The 19,444-nt window shown below is 34.5% G+C and overlaps 1 protein-coding gene across 14 annotated transcripts in view; it reads left to right on the forward strand.

Annotated features, from left to right (window-relative positions):
• TTLL5 (tubulin tyrosine ligase like 5) overlaps positions 1-19,444 on the forward strand; it is a 283,931-nt gene that overhangs the window by 80,619 nt on the left and 183,868 nt on the right. For 12 of the 14 annotated variants that reach the window (XM_057732748.1, XM_057732753.1, XM_057732746.1 and 9 more), the window contains 2 exons: positions 10,520-10,582; positions 15,375-15,413. In XM_057732748.1, the coding sequence (XP_057588731.1) occupies positions 10,520-10,582; positions 15,375-15,413 (102 nt within the window). The remainder of the gene's footprint in view (positions 1-10,519; positions 10,583-15,374; positions 15,414-19,444) is intronic. The other 2 variants (XM_057732756.1, XM_057732757.1) reach the window with 1 other exon arrangement.

The following is a 19,444-nucleotide window of genomic DNA, read 5'->3' on the forward strand; positions in this document are numbered from 1 at the left end:
AGTATTAAATTTCAATGAAGTCCAATTGACCAATTCTTTTTTAAGGTTTACGCATCCTGTGTTTTCTATCTAAGAAATCTTGACCAATGCCAACTTCACAGAGCTTTTTTCTTTTGTTTTCTTCTAGAAGTTTGTAATTTTGGCTTTTATATTTAGGTCCATGATATATAATTGATTTAATTTTTATGTGTGGTGTGAGGTAAGGGTTGACGTTCACTTCCTTCCATATGGATGTCCATTTGTTCCAGCACTATTTTTTGAAATTATCTTATTGAATTTAATTTGGCATCTTTGTTGAAAATTAATTGAAATATATATATGTGTCTGTTTCTACACTTTATTCAGTTTCACTGATCTATGTGTTTGTCTTAATATCTGTAGCTTTATACTAAGTCTTGAAATTACGTAGTGTAAGTCTTCCAACTGTGTTCTTTTTCAGAATTATTTTGACTATTTTGTGTCCTTTGTATTTCCAAAGAAATTTTAGAATTTCTTTGTCAGTTTCTACACAGAAGCGTGCTGACTTTTGATTGGCATTGCATTGAACATATAGATTAATTTTAGGAGAGTGGATATTTTAACAATGTTGAATTTTCCAGCCCATTGAACATGATACATCTCTCCATTTATTTAGGTCTTCTTTGATTTCTCTTATAGTAGTTTTCAGTGTAAAGTTCTTGAACACGTCAAACTTATTACTTAGTATTTTATGCTTTGGGGTGATATCGTAAATGTTATTTTTAAGAGCTTTATTGAGTTATAATTGACATACAGTAAGCTGCACATATTCAAAGTGTACAGTTTGATAAATTTTAACATATGTATATGTCCATGAAACTACCACCACAATCAACACAATGAACTCATACGTCACTACCAAAAGTTTCTTTGTTCCCCTCTGTAATTTCTCTCTCCTGCCCCTCTTTTCCCTTCCCTCCCTATTCTTGTCCCCAGGCAGCTACTGATCTGCTTTCTGTCAATAAAGAGGAATTTGCATTTCCTAGCATTTCATAAATAGAATTCTTTGGTTTTTCTCTTATTTGCTGGTCTTCTTTACCTGGCAAGATTATTTTTTGATTTATACAAGTTATAGCATGTGTCAATGGTTTAATTTCTTTTTACTGTTAAGTGGTATTCTATTATAGGCATATATCAAAACTTGTTTATCCTTTCATCTGTTGATTAACATTTAGGTTGTCCCTAGTTTTTGGTTATTGTAAAGAAAGACAGTATGAACATCTATATAGAAATTTTTATGAACATGTGCTTTCATTTCTCTTGGGTAAATACCTACTTGTGGAATGACTGGATCATATCATTGTATATGTTTAACTTTTTAAGAAACTGCCATATGGTTTACCATTTTACATTCCTATCATAAATGTATGAGAGTTCCAGTTCCTCCACATCCTCACCAAGAGTTGGTGTGATCAGTTTAACTTTAGCTCCTCTGGGAGATATGTAGTGATATCTCATTATGGTTTAATTTGCATTTCCCTAATGATTAATGATGTTGAGCATGTCTTCATGTGCTTATTTGCTGTTTGGTGATAAAATATATTGCCCATTTTTTAAATGAGGTTATTTGAGGTTATTTGTTTTCTTATGATTGAGTTGTGAGAGTTTTTTATATTTTCTGGATATAATTCCTTTATCAAATGTATGCTTTACAAAGATTTTTCCCCCCAGTATGTTACTTGTCTTTTTGTCCTTTAAACAGTGTCTTTTGAAGAGCAGAAATTTTTAATTTTGATTACATCCAATTTGTCCATTTTTTTCTTTTAATTACTGTGTATCTAAGAAATATTTGCCTATCCCAAGTTTTCTTCTATTTTTTAATAGAAATGTTATAGTTTAAGTTTTAGATTTAAATCTGATCCATTTTGAATTAATTTTTGTATGTGGTATAAGATATGGATCACAGTTCTTTTTTTCCCAGATGGATATCCAGTAGTTTTAGCACCATTTTTTGAAAAGACTACCCTCTCTCCATTAAATTGTCTTTTCACTTTTGTGGAAAGTCACTGTGTGGGTCTATTTCTTTCCTGTTTATTCTTCCCCATTGATCTTTTTGTTTTTGTGCCAATACAGTACCTCACTGTCTTGATTACTGTAGCTTTATAAAAAATCTTGTTCTAATTTTGTTCTTTTTCCAGGTTGTTTTGGCTATTCTCGGTCATGTGCATTTCCATTTGGATTTTAGAATTAGTCAGTTTCTACAAAAAAGCCTACTTGGGATTTTGATTGGGATTGTATTGACTCTCTAGATCAGAGAATTAACATGTTAACACTATTGGGTCTTCCAACCCACGAACAAGGTATATCTGTCTATTTATTTAGGTCATCTTTAATTTTTCTCAACAGTGTTTTGTGGTGTTCAGTGTATAGGTCTTTTACATTTTTTTGTCACATTTCTTCCTAAGTATTTAATATGTTTTGATACTATTGTAAATGGTTTTATTTTAATTTCAGTTTCTGATTGTTGCTAGTATATAGAAATATAAATGATTTTTCCATATTGATCTTGTGTCCTGTAATCTTGCTAATAAACTCACTTATCAGTTATTGAAAGTTTTTGGAGATTCCATTGGATCTTCTACCTAGTTGAAAAGGTTGCCTGTGAATAAAGACAGCTTTCCTTCTTTCTTTCCAATCTGGATGTGTTTTATTTCTTTATTCTTGAGTGATTGCATTGGCAAGAACCTTCAGCACAGTGTTGAATAGGACCAGTGAGAGCAGACATCCCAGTCTGGTTCCTGTTCTTAGGGTAAGCAATCAGTCTTTTGTCATTAAGTATGATATTAGTTTTATGTTTTTCATAGATGCCCTTTATCAGATTGAGGAAGTTCCCTTCTATTTCTCTTTTTGCTAAGAGTTTTTATCAAAAATGGATGTTGGATGTTGTCAATTGCTTTTCTGCATCTCTCAGCATAATCATATGATTTTTCTTTTTTGGTTTGTTAATATAGTGAATTACATTGATTTTTGGATGTTAAACCCAACATTGCATTCCTGAAATAAATGCCACTTGATCATGACATAGTAATCCTTATTATATATTGTTGAATTTGATTTGCTGAAATTGTATTTAGATTTTTACATCTACTTTCATGAGAGATACTGATCTGTAGTTTTCTTATAATGTCTTTGGTTTCATTAGGAGGATAATGCTGGGCTCATAGAATGAGTTGGAAAGTGTTCTAACCTCTTCAGTTTTCTGGACGAGTTTATGGAGAATAGGTGTTATTTATTCCTTGAATGTTTGGTAGAATTCACTAGTGGAACTATCTGGACCAGGAATTCAATTTCAATTTCTTTAAATGATGAAGGTTAAGGCTATATAGGGCTATTCAGGTTCTGTTTCTACTTGAATGAGCTTTGGTAGTTGGTGTCTTTTAAGGCATTTGTCCATTTCATATCTGTTGTATTTATAAGCATAAAATTGTTCATAATATTCACTTATCCTTTTAATATCTACAGAATCTGCAGTGATGTTACTTCTCTCATTTCTGATGTTGGTAATTTGTTTCTTCTCTCTTTTTATCCTATTCAGTTTCAACAGAGATTTAACAAGTTTATTGCTCTTCTAAGAGACCCAGTTTTCAGTTAGTTTTATTGTTTTTGTGGGTTTTTTTGCCTATTTCTTGTACATTGACTTCCCCTCTAATATTTATTATTTCCTTTCTTTAACTTACTATGGGCTTCATTTGTTTTTGTTTTTGTTTTCCAGTTTCTTTAGGTAGAAGCTGATGTCATTGTTTTGAGACCTTTATTCTTTTCTATATGTGTTTAAATGCTATAAATTTCCTACTAAGTACTGTTTTTGCAGCATCCCATAAATTTTGATTGTTGTAATTTTGTTTTTATTCTGTCTTTGGCTTATGGGTTATTTAGAAGTGTATTATTTAGTTTTCAAATATTTGGGAACTTTTCTAGAGGTTTTTCTGTCAATGATTTCCGCCTCTGTTGTACTCCAAGAACATACTTCGTGTAAGTTGAATCTTTTAAAATTTACTGAGACTTATTTTATGGTTCAGAATATGATTTATCAGGGTAAATGTAACATGTACATTGAAAAGAATATATATTCTACTATTGTTGGCTGGAGTGTTCTATAAATGTCCTATAGGTCAAGGGATTTGACAGTTTTGTTCGAATATTCTCTGATTTTACTAATTTTATCAATTATCAAGAGTCTGGTATTGAAATCTCCCACTGTAATTGTGACCTTATCAATTTCTCCTTTTGGTTTTGTCAGTTTTGCTTTTCATGGATTTTGGAACTCTTATTAGGTTACATCTGCATTAGATTTGTTATGTCTTCTTCATAAATTGACTTCTTTATTGCTATGAAGTATGTCTGTTTATCCTGGATAATATTCTTTGTCCAGAAGTCTATTTATCTGCGATAATATACCCACTCTAGCTTTTTGTTTGTTTGTTTTAAATTTAAGGTGTACAGTGTAATGATTTGACTTACGTCATGAAATGATTATCATAGTAAGTTTAGTGAACATCCGTCAGCTCATAGAGATACAAAGTTAAATAAATAGAAAAAAACTAAAAGAAAAACTAAAGAACTCTTAGGATTTACTCTCTTAACTTTCATAACAACATGTAGAAGTATTAATTCTATTTATCATGTTGTACATTGTATCCCTAGTACTTATTTATCTTCTAATTGGAAGCTTGTACCTTTTGACTGCCTTCATCTAGTTCCTCCTTCCCTCACCCATATCCACTCCAGCTTTCTTATGGCAAGTGTTTGCGTGCTGTATCTTTTTTCATTGTTTTACTTTTAATCTATCTGTGTCATTATAGTTAAAGTAGATTTCTGTCAGAGAAGGAAGTCCTGCGATTTGCTGCAACATGGATGAACCTGGAGGGATAATGCTAAGTGAAATAAACCAGACAGAGAAAAACAAATACTGTATGATCGCACTCATATGTGGAATGTTAAAAAAAAAAAAAAAAAACCAACAAAAAAAACCCAAGGTAGAACTCATAGAAATGAAGAGTAGAATGGTGGTTGCCACGGGCTGGGGTAGGGGAAATGGGAGATGTTGGTCAAAGGGTACAAACTCTCAGTTTTAAGATGAATAAATTCCGGGGATCTAATGCACAGCACGGTGATATGGTTGGGTTTAGATATGCCACATTACTGTTTGTTTTCTATTCGTCGAATGTGTTCTTTGATCCCTTTTTATTTTCCCCTGCTTTCTTTGGGTTAACTCATTTCTCCTGCCTCTTTGTTTTGTTTTTTTAAAGTGTAGTTGCTCTAGGGTGACAATATGCATCTTTTACTTCACCACAGTTCTCCTTAAAATAATGTTATACTATTTCATGTATAATTTAGAAATTTTACAACCAATATAATTCCATTTCCCCCTCCTGTCCTTTGGGCTATTGTGTTACATTTTATTTCTATATAAGCTATAAATCCCATAGTAAACATTGGTTATTTTTGCTTTGGACAGCTTAGGGAAATTTAAATATGAGGAAAAGTCTCATAATTCCACATTTACTACTGTTTCCATTGCGCTTCCTTCTTTTGTGTTGATCAGTTTTCTTATCTTGCATCATTTTCTTCCATCTGAGAAACTTCTTTTAGGATTTACTGTAGTGCAGTCAATTCTCTCAACTGTTGTTTGTCTGAAAAAGTCTTTCTTATATCGATACTTTCAATTTTGAAAGATTTTTTTTCAGTGGTTTTAGAGTTCTGGGTTGGTACTTTTTTCCTAACACTTTAAAAGTGTTCTGTTATCTTCTGACTTGCATTTTCCTGATGAGAAGCATTCAGTGATTCCTACCTGTGTTCTTCTGTGCATAATGTATCTCTTTTTCTCAGTCTGCTTTTTAAGATTATTTCTTTATGACTGATTTTCAATAGTGTGATTATGATGTATGCCTTGGTATCATTTTCTTCATGTTTCTTTACTTGTTGAGCTTCTGGTCTATGGGCTTATGGTTTTCATCAAATTTGGAAAATTTTTGGCCATTATTCAAATATTTTTTTCCATTTCCCTCCTCTTCTTTCAGAACTCTGGTTACCTGTTAAATTGGATGATGTACTATAAGTCTGGCTCTGTTCATTTTTCTTATACTATTTTTCTTTCTTCATTTTGGATGGTTTTCTGTTTATCTGTGTTTCTCAGTTTATTTATCATTTTATCTGCAGTGTTAAATCCTCTATTAATTCCATCCAGTTAAATGTTCAGTTCAGATATTTTTTCTTTTTTTTTTAAACTTTATTTTTTTTTATTAGAATGTAGCTGCTTTACAGTATTGTATTAGTTTCTGCTGTACAATGAAGTGAATCAGTTATATGTATACATATATCCCCTCCCTCTTGGACCTCCCTTCCAACCCCTGCCATCCTACCCATCTAGGTCATCACAGAGCACCAAGCTGTGCTCCCTGTGCTATACAGCAGGTTCCCACTAGCTATCTGTTTTACACATGGTGGTGTATATATATATCAGTCCTAACCTCCCAATTTATTCCACCCTCCCCTTCCCCACGTCTCTATTCCTGCCCTGCAAATAGGTTCATCTGTACCATTTTTCTAGATTACACATATATGCATTAATACATGATATTTGTTTTTCTCTGACTTCACTCTGTATGACAAACTCTAGGTCAATCCACATCTTTCTACAAATGACCCAATTTCATTCCTTTTTATGGCTGAGTAATATTCCATTGTATATATGTACCACATCTTCTTTAACCATTCATTTGTCAGTGGACATTTAGGTTGTTTCCATGTCCTGGCTATTGTAAATAGTGCTGCAGTAAACACTGGGGCCCATGTGTCTTTTTGGATTATGGTTTTCTCAGGCTATATGCCCAGCAGTGGGATTGCTGGGTCATGTGGTAGTTCTCTTCATCTTTAACTCCCATTTGCTTCTCTTTATATCTTCTTTTTCTCTTTTTTAAAAATTATTTTCATGATTTCCTTTAGATTCTTGTGCATATATTATGTTTATAGTAGCTGTTTTAAAATCTTGTTCTGTTATCTCTGTGATTTCTGAGTCTGTTTCTGTTGACTGATTTTCCTCTTGTTAATGAGTTCTAGTTTTCCTGTTTCTTCACATGTACAGTGATTTTTTTTAAATTGGATGTTTTAATTGGACATTGTAAATGTTGTATTGTTGTATTTGGATTTTATTGCTTCTTTAAAACCTGTTGAAAGTTTTTTTTTGGCCAAACACTTAAGTTACTTGTGGATCAGCTTAATCTTTTTCAGACTCATTTAAAAGCGTTTTGCTTAAAATAGCTTTTTGTTTGGGTCTAGGATAGTTCCACTACTCAAGACTCTTTTGGGGTGTTTGTTACCTGACCCCCATATTCAATGAGATCTATCCATTCTGGCTGGTGGGAAGTCAATCAATTGGCAGCCCTGTGTGAACTCTGGAAAGTATTCAGCTTAAACTTTCTCCTTAATGTTCTGTCCCCTGAACAGAACAGTTGCTCCTTGCACAGCCTTGTGAACTTTCACCTTATGCCTGAGTAGATCTGTATTCCCCAAAGACTCAATGGGTCCCTTGTGATGATTTTTTTGATTTCTTCTTATGCATAGCTTCTTCCTCTCCAGGACATTGCTCTGAAAACTCTAGCACTTCCTGGAACTTTGATCTCTGTCTTCCCAATACAGAGACTCCTGGGTTCTACTTGAATTCCTTCTCTTTCTGCATTGTCTGGAATTGCCTCCAGATAGGAAGGCGGAGCAATCAGAGGGCTCCCTTTATTATTTCCCCCTTTTGGGCAGTCCTGCACTGCCAATCGTTTAATGTCTGGAAACAGTTGTTTCATGGATTTTGTGCCCTTTTCTAGCGATTTATGGTGAAAGGGCAAGTCCTACGGCAGTTATCAATCAACTCATACGTAGAAACAGAATTCTGCTGTTGTTTGTATTGCTTTTGAACTTCTAAAAAACAATGGCATGCTCTATGTATTCTTCCTTTTTTATTCAATATTATTAAGGTTCATTTGTTACATGTAGCTAGAATTCATTCTTTTTTAGTGTTTTATTATCTTCTCTGTGTTTATACTGCTGTTAAATATCTCATTCTCTTGTTGATGGTATTTGACTTCTTTCTGGTCTTTTGCTGTTAAAGGCTGCTATGCTTTAAATATGCTTGTGTGTCTCCTGCGTATATATCTAGGAATTGAATGTATCTAGGACTGTAAGATATGTGAATGTTCAACTTTAAAAGATAATGCCAAAAAAAAGAAGATAATGCTAAATTGTTTTCCAACGTGACTATATAAATTTATACTCCTGTCAGCAGTGCCTAGAAAATCCTGTTGATCTGTATCTTTTCTAATATGTGGTACTGTCAACTTGTTACTTTTTGTCAAAATAATGAGTGGAAAATGGTATCTTATTTTGGTCTTGATTTGCATTTCTCTGATTACTAGTAAGATTGAGAGCCTCTGTACTTCATTAGAGGTAACATATTTTTCTTCCTCTGATGACTGGCTCTTGATCTAGTTGGGATATTGGTGTTCTAAGTAGAGTTACAACTTAGAGGAATAAAAGAAAGAACTAGTTTTTTTTGCCTGTTTTGTTTTGGAAACCCAGCTGTTCATAGAGAAATCTTTTTATCTTGCAAAACATTCTATCCATGTAGTTTAGTTACACCTTATAAAGACCCAGAAATTCAACAGAAAGATATTGCTTTGGCTTTTCAGCATTAGATAGACATTTATCTTTTGATATGTTTTTGAAGAGTTTGAATATTTGCAGTTACTAGAAAACATATCTTTTAATTAATGAAAGTGGAATCCTCTACTCTTGGGTTTTCAAGAGGCAGGATCCTAATCTGAGTGCCTTTTTCTAAGGAACCAATTACAGATAATGTTGGGGTCTCTTAGGGAATCCAATAATGATACCTTCCTTTACTGGTTTGGTTTTGAACCAGTTGAGAAGACAAAAGACTAAGATAGATGGAGACCAAAGTATTACTTTCCATGCTGATAAAGTCTAGGTAGGGAGGCCTGATTATATCTGTCTGCAAGCTAATGCACTTTCTGTTGACCCTCAGAATTGGACAGTTTTACATACCCATTTTTAGGCAAGGTTAGACTGAGCTGTGCATCAGGAACACCTGATCCTGTAGAAGCACCAGAGGATATATGCTTCCTAAGGAGAGATTATCTCCCCAGAGAAAGAAGGGAGAAGCTTGTTGCATTTTTCCTAAATCACCAATCTAGTAAATCACTCCACCTCTCCTGAGACCTCTGAGAAAATTGGAAGAGAGTGCTAAGAATTTTAATCTAATTGAGTTATCTTCATGTAGCCTGGGAAAGATGTATTTACCTGCTAACAAATATGCCTTTTTTATTAATATATATTTATTGAATGTCAACAAGTATCTAGCACTATGCTGGGTGCTTTGGAGTATGAAACAAACATTAGATGGGATCTCTGTCCTTTGAGAGTTAGCAGTGTGATTATGGTGAAATTATTTATATATGTAATAAAAATAGCTCATATTTGTATAGCTCTTTAATTATAATGTACCTTTACATATCATGGTTATTCCCATTGTAATGATAAGGAAAATAAGGCTCAGTAAAGTAACATGACTTGTCCACAATCATGCAGTGAGACTTGATTCAGATATTTTGACTCCAGATCCTACTTCTCCCTGCTGCATCATGCTGCTTTCGGAGAAGAGAAATTCTACTCTATTAGACAGCGTGTGACAGGTCCCTCAGGCATATGGTGAAGGCGGAGGTAGAAGGCCAGGACAAGGATATCTCTGTAGACTTGGAGCAGTCATACCAGGGAAGGCTTCGTGCAGCACAGTGGATTTGAGCTGCTTCTTGAAGGGTGGATTATGGATAAGTAGAGAAGGTGTGAGGAGAAGGTGTCCAGACAGAGGTAAAAGGATCAGTGGGAGGTGTGGTGTGGGAGGTGTGGTGTGAGAGGCTTATAAGGAGACTTGTCTGACTGTACTTCAGGACCCATGTTGGGGAACTGTGTGGAGAAAGGGTGAATGAATTAATGGTATAGATGACCCAACTTTTGAAATCTTAGAAGAGAAAGTGTATGCCTCTGGCAGTTGGCATCAAGGAGCTATTGAAAGCTCCTGAGAAATAAGATGATTGAAACAGTCTGTCAGCATTTTCATGCCTTTTATGTATCTCCCACTCCCAGCTTCATTTGACCTCCTTTTTGCTATGTATGATTTTTGGTGGCAGTTTTATTTTTGTTTTTTGGTCTTATTTTCTGAATTTAGTATATCAGCCTTTATTAATCCAAGAAATCTGACTTTCCTTTCTTTTTATTTTCTAATTTAAGTCCTCTTTATTTTCATTTTACTGTATTTTCTGCTATTCTAATATTTTATAATATTAATTTGAGCAACTATCTTCTCCTTTGTCACTTTAGAGACCGTAGTTTTATAGAAACAGTATATAAATAACCTGTCACTTTTGTGTTTTTATTTCTATATTTTCCCCTTCAACTAAGCTTTAAGAAATAATCAGTTCCTGTTTCTGTCTTTCAGGTCCTACCTTGAACACAAGACCTCCATGAACTATATGCTGGCAACACGTCTCTTCCAGGACAGGTGGAGATTTGCTAATCTTATAAATTTAGTAGGACTAGATCACAAAATTAAGAGAAGGTACATGCAAAAAAAGAAAAGAGGCTTTATAAAAGTCCTCAGTAATATCTGATAGAAAGAGCCTTACAGAAAACACAATAATATAAAACCTTATTTTTTCAGAATTCATTAACTCTCAGCACTTTGTAATATTTCCAGAGCTCAAAGTAAGCTGTAAAGATCTTTAAGCAACCTTAACACATACCCTAAAACTTTTCCTTCTTAAAGGAAGGCCCTTACTCAGGGCCTTTTTACTTTAGACACAATTTAACAGGCGTGATTGTCTGTTTTTCTAGACTAGAGGAGATTAGAAGGATCAGATTAGGAAAGGTGGAGGGGAGGTAATTCACAAAATAAATACAGTGAGAGTTGTAAGAAATGACAACTGATAACCTCAATACAAGGGAAAATAGGGGAGAAATGATGGAAAGCAGACATTGGAATTCAAATAGCACAGCAGTCAGGGACTGCTTAGTCCCACATACTTTTGTTGCCCCTGAGACATAACTGCATTACAGTACAGTTCAGTAATTGACTAACAAGGAACATTAGTTGTTTAAAGAAATATGTATTATTTTCAAGGTACGTGTGCTTTTTTTGTGGGATTCTTAAAAATAGATACCCAGATTTCAGCCATTTCTTGTAATTTCATTATCCGTTACCAGGAACTATATGGGATTTCTAGTTTCTCTCTGTAAATTTGTGGTTATTACCATTGGTTAAATAATTATACTGTGTAGCTTCTAATGAAAGAGATCTTGAGATTTACTTGGAAGACACAGAAGCTCAATTCTTTATATATAACTTGGTCGCAGTCCCCCACCCCCACCTCCTCCCCGGAAACTTTTACAAGGCTTCTTTATCTTTACAGTTCAGACGTTATACCAGGATGTGTTCTGGTGTGTTACTTTTCATTATTTTGCTTTTGCAGTGGATGAATCCTTTCAGTCCGAAGATTTAAGTCTATTAACTGTGGGAAATAGTCCCCTTATGCTGTCTTTCCTCTCCTTGTGGAACTTCTGTTAGATGAGATTTGGATCTTTTGCTATATCTTCCATATTTCTTTATTTTTTTCTCATACTTTTGATCTCATTTTCTCTTAGATTTAAGTTCTTGGAGATTTCTTGAACTTTGTCTTCTAAAATTCTAAATTGATTTTCAGCCTTACCTATTTTGTTACTCAGTATCAGCATAGGAGAGGGTTATTTGATCTACTTTTTTTATTTTGGCAAGTATGATTTTAACATCCAAGTACGATTTTTTGCTTTCTGACTAGTTTTCATAGTTTATGGATGTAATATTAAATTGGTTCTGGTACCAATTCCAATGTGGAGGAGGCAGAGAGTTTCCCCTACAGCACCAAGCGGTTGCACCCTGCTGTTTTCCGAGAATTCAGTTCAGTTCTGACACTGTCTACCTGGAGATTAGCATCAGGTTCCACAGTTTAAGGGTTCAGTCCTACAAGATTCCACCGCCATAACTTCAGATGCTAGTCACAGGCCAAGGTGGTCACCTTTACTTCTGACCTACTGGCTGTATATCAGAGCCCTTCCCAAGACCCCTTTCTTGGGTGCTATTAATTTGCTAGCGCGGCTCACAGAACTCAGAAAAACATTTAACTCATTAGATCACCAGTTTCTTATAAAAGGATATAACTCATGAACAGCCAGATGGAAAAGATGCATAGGGTAAGGTATGACAAAGGGTACGGAGCTTCATGTTCTCTGCACGTGCACCATTCTCCCTGCATCTCCACATGTTCACCAGCCTGAAAGCTTTGAACCCCATACTGCTGGGTTTTTATGGAGGCCACGTTACATAAGCATGAGTGATTAAATTATTGACCATTGGTACTGAACTCTGTCTCCATCCCCTCTCTCCTCTCAGGAGGTCGGGGGATGGGACTGAAAGTTTCAACCCTTTCATCACAGCTTGGTTCCTCTGGTGACCAGGCCCCATCCTGAGCTGATCCAAGGGCTTTCTAAAAGTCACCTCATTAGTATGAGAAAAGACACCTTTACCACTCATCACTTAGACATTTTAAGAATTTTAGGAGCTCTGTGCCAGAAACAGGGATGAAGACCAAATATATATTTCTCACTATAAATCACAGTACTACAGGTATCTTTTATATCTCTCTGACTGTCATAATTACTTTCAAGTTCCTTTCTGTTTTCTTGCGCTGTGTTTAATTCTTCTGGATCACTTCTATTTGTTCGTCTCATTCTTTCTACTTTAAGCTACTATATTTCCTGAAATATCTGGTGATTTCTGATTGTCCAGTCATATTTATAAGTAATGGACTGTTCGCTTAGGATTGGCAGTCTGGCATGAGTTTCCTCAGAGGCTGTGTCAGTCTGTTTCTGAATTGACTCTGTGCTTGAGGCTAGATCTTTCCATAATTGAGCTTCCCACGAGGTAGAAGGAAGGTGGAACAGGCAATCTAGGAACCACCGCCAAAATTAGGAAGTATTTTTTAGTGGGGAGCATAGTGACTAAAAAGTTTGAGACGTAATAATATATGTGCTTCTTAACACATTCAGTAATGTGCTCATAGCAGTAATATGAAAAAATGTGTTATTTCTTCTTGTTGCAAAATCACACTTACACTACTGTGGATGGTCCCCTACATGTACATGATGCTAAATTTCAGGTAGAGGATTAATTTTTTCCCCATCCAAATTGGGATGTGCCCTCCCTGACTTCTTTCTTCCGGCTCCAGTAACAACTCCTGCTTATAAAGCATTCTAAAAACTTTGATTCAAAAAACATGATTTTCCCTGTTTAGCAAAGAAAGGCCCTCATGATTTACTGTTGCCTATCTTTTTAGCCTAATCTCCATTTTTCAGTACCAACCCATGGCCAATCAGACCATAGCTACTGCTCTTTCATGCCTCCTTATCCTTACATTCCCTTGGAATTCTCATCCATTCCCTTGGAGTGGCCCTCAGTTTATCCTGAATTCTTATTCTAGCTCTGTCCTTCATCCTCTTACCCAGACTAGAAGGAAGTTCTCCCAGCCCCTCTCATCCCTCCATCTGATTTAGATTCCCATATTGTACACACTGTATTATAATTGCCTGATTAGTAACTGCTCTGTCTACTTTCAAGTTGGCTTTTAAAAGTAGGTACTTTGTTATGTTCTTCTCTGTCAGTATCAGGAACCTACCATGTGGTAGGTACACACACACAAAAACATGCATTAGAAGAATGAAATTGTGTTTGTTGCAAGCCCTAACATCTTCCATTAAATCTGTTTTCTTCAATCTGAATTGATCTTTTCTCTCTTGCAAATTCCACTGTGTTACTGTCAGAACTACTTTCAAACTAGTTCTCTAAATCATTTCATTTCCTAATTGGTTCATTTTGTCTGCCTTTCCCGCCCTCCCCCATTCATCCCTCACTTACCCACCCTGCCCTGGCAAACAGTGCCGCACCTGCTGTCTCACAGCATGAGTAGTTTTAACCCTGGCTGCATATTAGTGACACTGTATTTTGTACCCTAGCCCATCCTAGACTGAAGTCTTATACTTACTAAAAGCTGCCCAGGTGATTGTAATGTGAAGCCATGATTGCAAATTACTGGTGCAAACCATTATCTGATTTTAAAAAGTTAGAATAATAATATTGAGACTTTCTGATAATAAGTTGTGACAGTATTAGGACATTGGCACAGGTAGAAGACATGGGAGGGAAAAGATAAAACATTTTGGTGGAGACAGATCTTTTACTCGATTTTTCTATAGATAGAAAATCTTGATATTGCTTGCATCTGTCTTTTTTAAAAATCTGTCTTTTTAAAAAAAAAAGGTTACATGTTGTATGATTCCATTTATATAGCAATTTTCAAATCATAAAATTTTACAGTGCAGAACAGATGAAAGGAAGTCAGAGGTTAGGTAAGAGGTGTGTAGTTACAAAAGGCAACATGGGGAGTCCTTACGTGATGGAATTGTTGTCGGTGGATACGTGAACCTACACAGTGAGAAAATTGTGCCAAACTTAGTATACACATTCACAAATGAGTACAAGTAAAGCTGGGGAAATTAAAAAAAAAAAAAAAGTGTCAAGTGTAAGGAAATTGAGTGAAAAACAAAAGCCAATTTAAACCTGAATGGTACTTACTTCCTGTGGTTAGACCCCCACTATAATTTAGAGACCATGAAGAACATGTCTTTTTTAAAGAGATTTTTTTGATTGTGGAAAATCTGTTTCTCATGAGCATCTTTTTTGAACTCCATGAGAATTGAGATTGGCTTCTTTCCCTAATACAGTTCAGTGCAAGAAGAGAGAACACTGCAGTCTGAGACCAAAGTTGTGGGTTCAAATTTAAACTCTTTAAAGCTCTGACATTGGGCATGTCACAGAATGATCTTATCCTGCTCCTTTTTTATAAACAGGGCTCACATTGTTCTTGTGAAGAATAAGTGTGATTAGATTTGTGACTAGATATACAAATGCAAGTAATTGTTAGAATTTTTCTCTAGAATTCATTTGTCCTCTTCCTTTTGTTTTTTATTGATCCTCCCTAAAGGTTATGGTACTCTGTTCTTATCTGAGCATGTTCTCAATTCATCTCTCTGCTTCTCATCTCATCTGCAAGATGCCTTCCCTGGCGTAATTCCATGTTAAATCTCTGTAGTACAAATCTCAGGGGAGAGAGAGAGAGAGTGTGTGTGTGTGTGATTGAGTGTGTGAACTCGGGAGAGAATATCTGCATAGTGCTCTAACCCACTTGTCCTTTCTACTTCTGTAGGGGAAACCCAAGAAGAAGCTTATTGACAGGAAGAACACGGTAACTGATTTTTAAAAGTTGAGAAATTCTTTCCATATGCATAATAAGTGACCATGCACAGACTAAGCAGGATATTTTATATAACCATTTCAGTTTGACTCAGCTTAAACAGTAACATAAAAATGTTTTTCTATTGAAGCACTATTCCTTGGCAACTTTTTACAAACTAAGTTTGGGATTTACAATTTTATAACTACAAATATGTCATTTCAGTGATAATAATAGTATTCTTCTTTGCCTGTGTGAGAGAGCCCAAAGTATTAATGAGATTTCAAGACCTGTCTCATGCTAAATTCAAGGAAAAGTTTATGTTTTGACCTTGACATTCCTAGGGCATTTAGCTTTGCACCTTATAGGACTGAGCAGAGCTGCTTCCAGTTTGCCTTGGAACTAAAAGTGTGCAAAATACCTGTGGCTCTTAATTTTGGCAGAGGAGAGAAAGGTCTTAGAAAAATGGCTGGGAGGGCCTTACTCAACCGAAGACTGCAACCAGAACAAAAACTCTTAACCCTAAATACACATCTTCTGTTTGAGAGATTGCATTCATCTCCTTTGTGCTATTTCTCTTTAAAAAGGAAAATGACAGTAAGAAAGAAACCTCCTATATCTAGCTTTTTGTTTTACATTTAAGAATGAAGATAAACTTGATTTTCTTACCCAGATCTTTTTTTTTTTTTTTTTTAGTTTTTTTTTTTTTAATTATTATTTTTTTGGGGGTACACCAAGTTCAATCATCTGTTTTTATACACATATCCCCGTATTCCCTCCCTTCCTTGACTCCCCCCACCTCGAGTCCCCCGCCCCAGTCCTCTAAGGCATCTTCCATCCTCGAGCTGGACTCCCTTTGTTATACATACCCAGATCTTTTGAAGCATAAACCTAATTCTTTAAAGAAGGAAAACGTGATTGCCATTTAATTTAGGGAAAACTGAGAGAAATCAAGTTTTGTAGCTTGTTTTCAAATGAAAGTCATGCTTAGCTTATAGATTTTCTCCAGTTATTAGTCAAGGAATATACTTCCTAGAGTATACTACTATAAACATGGAAATTAGAAAAAAAAAAACTTAAACAACAAGAATGTTTAAAGATCAGTGGGTTTTGTCCTTTCTTTAGGACATTTTATATTGCCATCAGTACGGGTTTTTTGGTGGTATAGAGGTATAAGCAAATAAAGGGCGGCATATGACAAACCATATGACAAACCTTAAGCATGAAACAAGCCTCAATACATTTAAAAGGATTAAAATCGTACAGAGTATGTTCTATGACTACAATGAAATTAGAAATCAATAACAATAGAAAATCTCCAAATATTTGGGAATTAAACAACACATTTCTGAATAATCCATGGGTCAGTGAAGAAATCATGAGGAAAATTCAAAATATTTTGAACTGAATGATAATAAAAATATAACATTAACATGTGTGGGATGCAGCTAAAGTACTGTTTGGTGGTGGGTGTGATTTATAGCTTTAAATGCTCGTATTAGAAAACAAAGGACTAAATCATTGATCTCATGTTGCATTTTATGAAACTAGAAAAAGAAGAGTAACCAAAAGTAAGTTGAAGAAAGGAAATAATAAAGGACAGATCAATTAAATAAAAGACAAACAATAAAGAAAATTAATAAAATCCAAAATTGTTCATTGATAAGATAGCAGAATTGATAAACTCTTAGGTAGACTGATCTAGAAAAAAGAGAAAAATACTAATTACCAATATCAGATAGGAAAGAGGGGCTATCACTATAGATCCTACAGATATAAAAAGGATATGATGGGAATATAATTAACAAACTTATTTTACTACTTTGGCAACCTAAATGAAATGTCTGAATTCCCTGTGGGGAGGGAACTCTTAGTAAAACTGACACAAGCTGAAATAGAAGTTTTGAGTAGCCCTATATTTAATCAGAATATTGAATTTGTAATGAAAACTTTCCTAACAAAGCAAACTCCAGGTAGTTTCACTGGTGAATTGTATCAACATTTGAGGAAGAATATACACCAGTCTTACACAAACTCTTGCAAAAACATAGGCAAGGGTACTTCCCAATTCATTTTATGATGCCAGGAAACTATGACATGAAAACATAACAAAGACATTTAAAAAAAAAATTATAGGCTAATATCTATATGAATATAGACACAGAATTTCTTAAAAGAATATTAGCAAATAGAATCCATCAGTGTATGAAAAGGATAACACAGATGACTAAAGTGAGATTTCCCCCAGTAATGCAAGGTTGGTTTAACATTTGAAAATTAGTCAATATAATTCACCATATTAAACAAAGGGAAAAAGCCAGATGATCATTTTATTAGCTAAACAAAGAAAACAAACCCCACATGTGTTGAACTGATGAAATGCAACACGTTTATGAGAAAAACTCTTAGCAAATCAGGCAAAGAAGAGAACTTCTTTAGTCTGATAAAGGCCTTCTATGAAAAACCTATTTCTAACGTCATATTGAAATAATGAAGGCTTTTACTATGATTAGTAATAAGGCAAGATGTCTGCTCTCACTGCTTGTATTCCCTTTATACTAGAGGTCCTAAGCAGTACAGTAAAGCAAGGGGAAGAAAAAGAAATAAAAGGCATACAGATTTGAAAGAGGTTAAATATCCATACTCTTAGATGACATAAAAATGTTAAGTGATACACAGAATAACATACAAGTGCACTTAGCAAGGTCTTGGGAAACAAGGTCAGTATACTAAAATCTATTGTTTTTTTAATATACTAGCAGTAAATGGAAAATGAAATTTAAAATTCCATTTATAATAGCTTTTGAAAATATGAAATTCTTAGGGGTAAATTTAACAAAATATGCTCAATGCCTATGTATTAAAAGCTCCTAAATATTACTTAAGAGATTAAAGAAGATCTAAATAAGTGCAGAGGTATGTCATGTTCATGGATTATTCATGTCTTATCACCATAAGACAATATCGTAAGTATTCATTCTCCCCAAATTGATCTAAAGAATATTCTAGTAGATTTTTTTGTAGAAATTGACTGTTTTTTTTCAATGTATATGAAAATGCAAAAGGCTTAGAATATCCAAAGTAATCTTGAAAAAGACCTAGAGTACCTGACTTAAAGAAATATTATAATACTATAGTAATCAAAACTGTTACAAATTGATCAATGGAACAGAATAAAGAGCCCAGAAATGGACCCAGATGACTTTAAACAAAAGGCCTAAAGTAATCCAATGGGGAAAGGAAACTTTTTAACAAATGGGGCTGGAACTGAATATCATATTTTAAAAAATGAACCTCAACCTCTGTCTCCCACAAAAATTAGAGATGATTCATAGACATAAACATAAAACCTATTACTATAAAACTTTGTAAGGACAATATCTGTGACTTTCGACTTGGCAAAAGTTTTTAGACATGACACAGAAAGCAATAAGCAAAAAGGAAAAAATGACAAGTTAGATTTCCTCAAAATTAAAAATTTTTGTTATAAGACGCTATTAAGAAAATTACTAGGCAAGCCATAGACTGAGTAAAGAGATTCATGAGACATATCTGTCAAAGGACTGGTGTATAGAAAATACAACAGACTCCTACAGCTGAATGATTATAAGACCATCAACCCAGTTACAAATGGGAAAATATTTGGACATTTGGAAAGGAAGATAAGTGAATAGCCAATATACTCATGAAAATGTGCTTTACAACCTTAGATATAAGAGACTTGCTAATTAAAATCATGAGATACCACTAAACATCCAGCAGAATAGCTAAAATTATGTCAAATCATTACATTGTAAACTTTAAATATCTTATACTTTTATTTGTCAATTATACCTCAGTAAAACGGGAAAAAAATGGCTGACAAAGGCAAATAGTGAGGATGTGGAACTAATGGAACTCTTATAAATTGTCATTGGCAGCATAAACTGGTACATGCACTTTAGAAAATGTCTGGCCGTTTGTTAGCCTAGAAAATTCCACTCTGAGAGCTTTACTCAGGAGAAATGAAAAACGTAACCGGAAGATGATTTTGTACAAAAATG

Source organism: Hippopotamus amphibius, chromosome 4 (assembly GCF_030028045.1).
Source record: "Hippopotamus amphibius kiboko isolate mHipAmp2 chromosome 4, mHipAmp2.hap2, whole genome shotgun sequence".
Taxonomy (NCBI): Eukaryota; Metazoa; Chordata; class Mammalia; order Artiodactyla; family Hippopotamidae; genus Hippopotamus; species Hippopotamus amphibius.